Source organism: Rhipicephalus microplus, chromosome 5, assembly GCF_043290135.1.
Source record: "Rhipicephalus microplus isolate Deutch F79 chromosome 5, USDA_Rmic, whole genome shotgun sequence".
Taxonomy (NCBI): domain Eukaryota; kingdom Metazoa; phylum Arthropoda; class Arachnida; order Ixodida; family Ixodidae; genus Rhipicephalus; species Rhipicephalus microplus.
Genome location: NC_134704.1, coordinates 23,076,895 through 23,085,386, shown reverse-complemented (window position 1 = coordinate 23,085,386; position 8,492 = coordinate 23,076,895). Strand labels below are relative to the sequence as shown.

At 43.6% G+C, this 8,492-nt stretch overlaps 1 protein-coding gene across 1 annotated transcript; it reads left to right on the top strand.

Annotated features, from left to right (window-relative positions):
• The first annotated feature begins 292 nt into the window (after positions 1-292).
• Positions 293-6,065, top strand: LOC119173970 (c-Myc-binding protein). Its single transcript, XM_075894997.1, has 5 exons — positions 293-455; positions 944-1,025; positions 2,334-2,382; positions 3,129-3,255; positions 5,062-6,065. The coding sequence occupies exons 1-5, from the start codon at positions 441-443 to the stop codon at positions 5,110-5,112; spliced, it is 324 nt and encodes a 107-aa protein (XP_075751112.1). The 5' UTR covers positions 293-440; the 3' UTR covers positions 5,113-6,065.
• Positions 6,066-8,492: the final 2,427 nt, after the last annotated feature.

The following is an 8,492-nucleotide window of genomic DNA, read 5'->3' as shown; positions in this document are numbered from 1 at the left end:
CATGATTCGAGTAAATAGCGTTTGCCATCCTCTACTTACAGCGTTTGCCACTTTTCACGCACGCCTAGCACGTACATGAGATAAATCGTGCTGGCATCGAGGAGGAATGCACACGAACCTTTGCTGTAGGTGGCCTGTGCTACTACGCTGCGGCGGTAACCCGTGCTTCCAGTGAGTCCCACGTACGCGTGTTCGTCGTGATGCACCGCCATTTGAACACCCGCTTCGTGACGTCATTCCCGCGGAGCTCTATCGGTCGTGCTGAGCTCATTTTTCTGGCAAGAACACAATCGACATCGCCCCCACTCTCACGTGGTGCTGAAAGGCCAGCGTCGTCTGGTGCCTCGGTTTCTGTCCAGTCTTCCCTGTTAACCGTTTATCGCAATCGACAATTGAAAGTTTGGGCGAGCGCTTACCTCGCCCACCTTTCCACCGCCCTCATGACATCCTATCGTGTACGTATTATTCTTTCTAGTTGAGCTGTCACCCATGCAGGTAAACAGAAGTGTTGACAGCTCTCACTGCGCATTATTGGGTTGCTTTGCATGCTCACGTGTTAGTTCGCTTGGAAGGACGCGAAATGCAAGTGCAGACCTTGTTTTCTTGTAGTTATATGGTGATATGTGGCCGCGTTTCGTTCTAATTTTCGGCTGCATGTGAAACGAAGTAGGATTAGCTGCCACTGACACAAGTGGCTCGAGTTATTTGTGTTTTGACGTTGTCAGGCTCCGTTACATCTCGTAACGCGTTTGCAAAACAACCCGCCTTCCTTGGCAAAGTCCGGGTTGTATGCAGAAATTTATTTTCAAAGAATTCAAATTCAAAGAATTCAGGAGGAGTGGGGGACGGTCCTTTTGCGCCATGTGTGGCGAAGAAAAAATTCACCCACGGCTAGGTCACTGGGCAAAGTAGCCATAATTTGGCTCTTCTTTCTCGTTTGCAGACGTTCGCACCCGTGGACTCCAAGAAAGAGGATTTCCGGAAATACATTGAAAAAAGTGGACTGCTGGAAAGAATGACTCTAGGTGAACTAACATTCACATGATTTGGATGTGCTAACTTGCGGCATCCGTAAAAAATTGTCATCGAAACTTGGTAGAACATTGTGCAACTTGGCAGACTTGGCGATGCCCTATAGTTGTGTGAACATTGTTCCAAGTTGCCGACAAAAAGTTGCGCCATTTCAGCTAAACGTCTTATTTGAAGATCATCACTACGACAGCCGTGAAAGGTTATTACGACTGCTGAAAAGTCAGTAAACGAACAGAATTGTTCAGAGTCGGCGCTTTGACCAAAGTGCTTGTCTTGGCCAGGGCAACCAACAGCATCCCAACTATGAAGCAGTTGCCCCCTAATAAAGTGTTTGGCCTCGGCTTATTTTGGTGTATACCTTCCCTTGTTTTGCATTGAAACTTGCACAGTAAGGAGACGAGCTACCTTGTTCATATATATTCTCTTGGTGGCATTGCTGTGTTTCAACTCTAAAGCTTTTCGTAGGGCTTTAATTTTCTGAAAACCGATTGTTGCAGCACAAGGACTGTGTTCCCCTGCATTGTTTCGGAAAGTTAATTTTTCTTGGAAGCACATAGTGTTCACTAGGTTAGTTGCTGGAAAGGCCTGTCACGGTTTTGCAGTTTGAGCATGGCAGTAAATAACATTCCCACACAAAATGTTAATTTTTTGCTGTTGTATAGCAATTGTATCAAAGTTCAAACTAACGGAAGTCTGAGAAGCATTGTGAATTTTACAACTTTCAGTGCTGACTCATGGCTCACAGTTTTCATGGGTGTTGAATGCGCAATATCCAAGAATGTGCTGTGAACTGCTGCAAATGATATGAAAAGTAATCTTCCTATGTAATATCATAACCCAGTGGACTCAGATAATTGGTTGTTAGTGCAGCCTAACTTGAGTACAGCTTGAGCACTGAAGTTCACTCTGTTGTATGGTCACACTTGATCAGTTAGTGATTAGTTAGTAGGTAAACAACTTGCTGCAAATGGGGACTGAACTAGGTTATCTAGTCAGTGTTTCTTCTCTTAACGAATTTAAACCATGCTGTACTATGATCGATGCTTGCTGGAAAACTTCAACATGTTTTACATTTGTATAAAGCCATCATGCTTTGAAACTTATGCACCTCACCTTTTTGCCCACATTACTTTCATTGCGTGATAAATACCTTGAGTGATAAATGTACTTTAACTCATAAATAACTAGTTTCTACTCTTTTCGTAGAAGTGCTGACAGTACCTTTGATTGATAAGATTGAATGCAGTTTGTTCATGCCTCATTTTTTGCCTAAAAATTTCTTGTTCAATATTTTTTTTCAGCTCTTGTGAGCCTCTTTGAAGAGCAGGAAAGGCCGGAAAACGCGATTGCGTATCCTTTCTGTATGAAAGCCTGCACCCCAATTTTGGTGCTTTCGGCCGGGTTGTAAGACCTCTTGAGCTTACGGAACCAAGATGAACTTAGTTTAGCTGCTAGTCACTGCATGACATACTACAGCTAAAGAAAGACTAGCAATGACAGTAGTGGTGCTTTCAACCATTTTGTTCAGTACATATTATATGTGGGCATGCATTCATTAACTCCTTGCATACACGGAATGAGTCAGTGGGGTGACAAGTTTTTATACCCTAATGGGCACCTACTTGCTACGAACGGTGATCTCCATATCGCACAACCTAATGGGAGTCAACGAATGATGGAAAATGAATCAAGGGGCCAATTGCCCCGTTATACACAACCTAAGGAAGCAAAGGAAAAAAATTTCGGCATTATTTGCAAGTATAATAGTATGGGCATAGTAAATAAAAAAAAACAACCTCTCGCCAATGTGGGCTGAACCCACAACCTGTAGATTTTGTGTCTGTTGCCCTAACGACTGAACTTTGTGCGCCATGGTTCTTTTGGTTCTCACCACATTGCATCAAGTGTGTGCATTCTTAACATGATGATGTAGCAACAAGGTTTGTATAATCATGTTTTATTTACGCTGCAAAACTCTTTTCCAAGTGCCTGAATGTCTTTGGCACTTTACTATAGTCTTTCTCAGTAATGGTTTATTATTTTCCCGAAAGCTCTGCTTTCCTGCAATTATTGTCCTTGACTGCATTTTCAAACAGCTACTTCAAATCTCGCTTCGATCCTGACAGCTGGGAAACCAGCAATGAAGCTATGAAGAAGGAGCTGGAGCAGGTGCGGAGGCAACTTGAAGAACTGCAGATAGAGCACAATCTTCTGAAAATGCAGGTATGAGATTTTTAAACACCTTTCTATAATATATTGATTGAAAAACTTTTGATGTGAGGCATTCATTGCTTTCCCTGCATATTGTGGCTATCGCCTTTTTCACCTTGTAAGAAAGGTAATGCCCACGGTCCCCATTGTAAGTGGCAGTTTAGTGCCATCGTGCCTTGGTGTTGGTGATACCACATGATGGTTGTCAGCGTTTCACTGTGTTCATCTATGTTTCATGTTAAAGCGGATATTGTAGCTACTGTTGTCACAAGGTCGCATCATATGCACAATCTCAAGTCAGTTCAGATAGCTGACAACATGCAGAACGCTTTGCATGTTGTTGGTTCTCATCATGTGTGATATGTAATACCTTTTACAGTATAGCTGTTAAGCCTTTTGTTGGTCTGCATAGATCGTACTGGAAACTATCATCACAAACTGTATGCACTCTCTTCATTCTGTTCTTCATCTTCTGCTTTGCTCCACAAACATGTGCGGCTGGCATGCACCCTCCCATTGTGTGCCGATTGTCCGGCATGGGATGCTGTAACTCGAATGAAGAGAGAATGAGTACAGAGAAAGAAAGATAAAAGATGGAAACAGAGACAGATGAAAAAAAAAAAAAAGACAAATGAAAATAAAAAGAAACAAGGAAGGCCGTCCAGCTCTGCTGTGCCTTCAGGCTTGGCACCATTACACTCGGCGACAACTTATCTTGACATTGGAGTGAAGGCTAGAAAGGCGGGGCTTCTGCACAGTTTAATAGAGAGAAAGGAGGAGAGGCGAGCCTGGAGAGAGTTTTCAGCCTGCTAATCCTCACGGTGCTAGGGAGAGGTTGATTTCAGGTAACTGTGCTATGGTACCTATACTCTTGTACATGTGGCTACTCTATACACATTGTCCAGTGCACAGATGTACGCCCCGATTCACTATGTGCGGGTCTTCACACCACACAGTGCACTGCTCCATAGATGTGAATATCAGCCTGTTTCAATTCCTGTTCAACATAGATGTCAAAGCACTTGAGGGGCGGTAATGTCTCCATGCTCCCTAGTTTTTGTCAAAAATGGCCACGAGAGTACTAACAGCTAGCTATGCATTCAAGTGTCTTTCACTTAGCTCCATATCGAGGATGAAAGTTCAGTACTTGGAATGTGTTCTTTTGGATATTGGTGAATTCAACAGTTCTAGCTCATTCACATTGGTGCCTGGCACTGGTTATGCGACCAAGTTGGATGCCAATGGCAGCTTTGGCTTAGTTGCTCGCTGCTCAATTTTTAAATTGCGCGACTGCCATTGCAAACATCTGAACACAACATATGTGTAGGAGCAGGACATTAGCTTATCTTACGAGGCTGTGACACTACAGGCAGACAAGAATTCAGTGCAGCAACAAGTAGCGGCCATTAGCCGGTGCCTTGAGTTACCCTTTGGCCGCCAGTCGCAAGTGTTCGCACAACCGGTGCTTGTTGTCAGTGTGAAGGAGCATTTTGTGTTTTGCTTTTGTGCAATCTTTGTAAAGTTGTTGGCGAGTTGAAACAACACCCAGCTTTAATATCCTCCAAAATAACAGAGTTGGTTTGTAGCGATTTTAACGTTCTGGTTTTGGCATATGAAACCCCAGAATTACTATTACATAATTGATTCTAAGCACAATGTTCATGGTATGTTATCATTGTTTAGAGTTCAAAAATATTCGATCTTAATTTAGTACTTAAAGTTCCTTATAAAGTGAACGCATGATTGCTTCAAAACATTGGCCTGGGTATGTGTGCATTTATTGGTGAATTTGTTTTGTTTGTTTTTGTTTTCCTCCAGATGGCCAAGGGTGTTGTGGAGGAGGCAGTTGTTGCAGAGCCTGAACAGTAGTCATCCCCGTGTGGCATGCTGAATGGAAATTATTACACGTCTCCTTTTTGCTATTTTGATGGCAACGTTAGTTCCTGGCTACGTTTGTTTGGTTCTTGAAGACTGATAATGCTGTATGTCTCGTCTCATTCAGCACCTTAAAAGAAGACTCTCTTTGATGTTTGGCTTTCCGACCATGACTCCCTCTATTTACTGTACACCATGTCAGCACTCCTGACGATTATTTCTATTGTTCAGGCACCAAATGTTTGGTCCCCAACCGGCTTGCATACACACGCTGCAGGCAGCCATGAGGAGTACTTGGATAAAACTTCTGAGAGGTAGTGACATAACTTTTTACTACTTTCTAGAAGTTTTCTGGCACTTTGGCACTGTAATTTAAAAAAAAAAATATGTTGTCTTCATAGTGCAGTTTGCTTTATCATTTTTGGGGGCAGGCTGCTTTATAATAATTCAAAACTGTTTTCTTTCAAAAGGTTTTATCATTAAAAAAAATGCTTAAGCAAGCCTTTTTAGCAGCATGGATACCTCAGCTGAGAATTTATTGAATGTTAGCATGCAGAAGCTTCTTATATTGCACCTTTCTGTTTTTCTTTCCCCGAGATGCATGTATTGTATTCAGTCAGCCTGAAGTGTTGAACATTATCTTTTAGTTCCTTGCATTTATTTTGTTATTGAAACCGGTTATTTACAATCAGCCTCATCAGGGGCTCTGTACGTGTTCATACGTAACTAGCTAAGGTAGTGAGGAGCCCACAGTACTTAGTTTGGTGGTAGTCATGTTTGTTAGAAGAGATCAGTGTTATTTTGCTTTTATTTACTGCAGCAAAGGGCGACTGCAATATGTGATGTGTGCAATTTAGGTTGTCCTCGTACACTCTTTTGAAGTTGATAAGCAACAAGTCATTCCTCTTTTATGTTTGATTGCACAATAAATTTGGATTGTGATGAGACGTCGGCCTATTTTCTGTGACACTCCCGTCGAGCTGAATGCAGGTCTGTCACATTTCTTGTGGAACACAACTTGCCGCTAAGTGTAAGTGACAAAGCAGGAGTGTGGCGGTTTGGGCTAGCTGGTATGACACGACGATAGTTATAGCGCGAGAACAGAACGACCCTTTCTTGTCCCTTTCTCGTCATTCTGTTCTCGCGCTATAACTATCGACAAAGCAAGACCGTTGTTTCGGAAAACGTTCCCGAAGTGTAAGGACGCGGAGCGATAAGAGTGCGGGCGTGGAGGAAATGATTGCAGATGCCAAAAACACAGTGGTGGAGGTTCTGAAATGTTGTGCTTTCACAATCGCAGTGCGCAAAAGCAACAACGGCATGCCTCAAATGTTTCAAGTTTGTCATTTCCTATATGCAACCCTCCCCCCCTCACAAACCACTGAGGTGTTCTCCTAAATTCCTGTTAGCAACATTAAATCTATGGGTGGTGCCTGCCAAAACTACAGCACACCTTTCAGAAAATCTTCTGCATATGCAGTACTCATCACTCGTTGCAAGCATCTGTGTTGTGCCTTAAAACTAGACATGTGACCTCTTGATCTGCAGCAGAATGCTGTTAGACACTAAGCCATAGCTGAAAGCTAGCAACAATTTGGATTTTTTTTTGGCTAGTACACAGGTAGTTTCTAGCTTTTCTGTGTAACCAGGAACAGAGGACTCAAGTAGCACTTTGAGAGCTTGTGCAGCAGCTAGTCCTTCGTCATGTGATGCAATAGCCCATGAACAAAATAAATCGGTAAAGATTATGCTAGCTTTACAGGCACTTGTCAGTGAAAGCCATGGGCATGCACATGGCTTTTAGTGTAAGAACATTCCTCTTGCTAAACTAAATACGAAATTCATTCAGAGCTACAAGCAAAGTTTACACGAGTGTGACGTAACACATAGCTTTTGTGAAAGTTGCAGTACAATTCACTAGAAAAGCCAATCTTGTTAAAATAAATGATGCGAATGATTTTTGTAGCCCGAGATAAAGCAAGCAGATTAATGCAGTGTAAGCAAGCGCTGACATGCGATGTCCTTTTTGGAAAGTATAGGACCTTTGGTGGCAGAAAAAAAGCTGGCATAATTGGAGCGTTGAAAACCTAATCCCCTACAAAGTAGTCCTCTTGGGACTGCAGACACTTCTTACAGTGGTGTCGCTATTGTTGGAGGCATTCTGAGAAGGCCTCCTTTAGGATAGAGTTTAGCTCAGCTGTCGTTGCAGCTATGATGTCTTCCCTTGCTTTAAATTGCTTTCCTTTCAATGTTCTCTCGAGTTGGGGAAGCAGCCAGATATCGCAGCGGGCCATATCAGGAGAGTAAGGAGCCTGTTGAACTACGGGAGTCTTGACTTTTTCACAAAAAAAGTCTGAACCAAGTCTGAGGAATGTGCAGGAGCATCGTCGCGATGAATGCGCCAGTTTCCTGTTGACCACAACTCGGGTCTCTTGCACCTCACAGCATCATGTAGGCGACGGAGCACATCCCTGTAGTACTCCTTGGCGATTGTTTGACCCTGTGATGCGTACTCGTGGTGTACCACACTGCCGGAGTCAGAGAAAGCGCTCAGCATCACTTTCACGTTGCTGCGAACTTGGCAAGCCTTCTTTGGTTTTGGCGACGTGAAATGAAGCGCTTCCATTGTGACAACTGGGATTTGGTTTCCCGGTCATACCCGTGCACCCAAAACTCATCACCAGTGATAATAGTGCCCATGAAGTTAGGGTCACTGCTTGTGAAACCCAGCATGTCATGTGAGACTTCAACACGAAGTTGCTTTTGCTCTACCGTGAGCAGTTTTGGCATGAATTTCGCCTCAACTCTCTGCATGGCCAAATATGTGGTCATAATGGAATGCGCAGAGACAGTGCTGATGCCCACTTCTGCAATTTCCGGATAGTTGCACTATGGTCCTGCATCACCACAGCGTTCACTGGTCATTTCGGCATGCTGATGGCCGATCGGAACAAGGCTTGCTTTCGACCGATGAGCGGCTGTCTTTAAACCAGTTGTACCACTCCTCAATCTGTGTGCGGCTGATAGAGTCGTCACCGAAAGCAATCTTGATCTTCCCTATGGTTTCCACTTGGCTGTCACCCAGTTTCTGGCAAAATTTGATGCAGTAGCGCTGCTCCATTTGCTCCGTCATTTTACTTGCAATGAAAAACCGACGAGAGCACTGCGCACTACCCCACTCAAACGCTGCGTCTCTGCGACTGACGCTGTTGGCAGGCGGGAAAAAAATTCACGCACGCGCACGAATGTTCAAGGTCGACTGATGCAAGCGCGCTTGTTTCAAATCCATCAGGTGCTCGGAAAAAAAATAAAGTCAGATACTTCTGTAACAGACGTTGCATTTAGCTGATAGTGGGAAACAGACAAGTATCGGC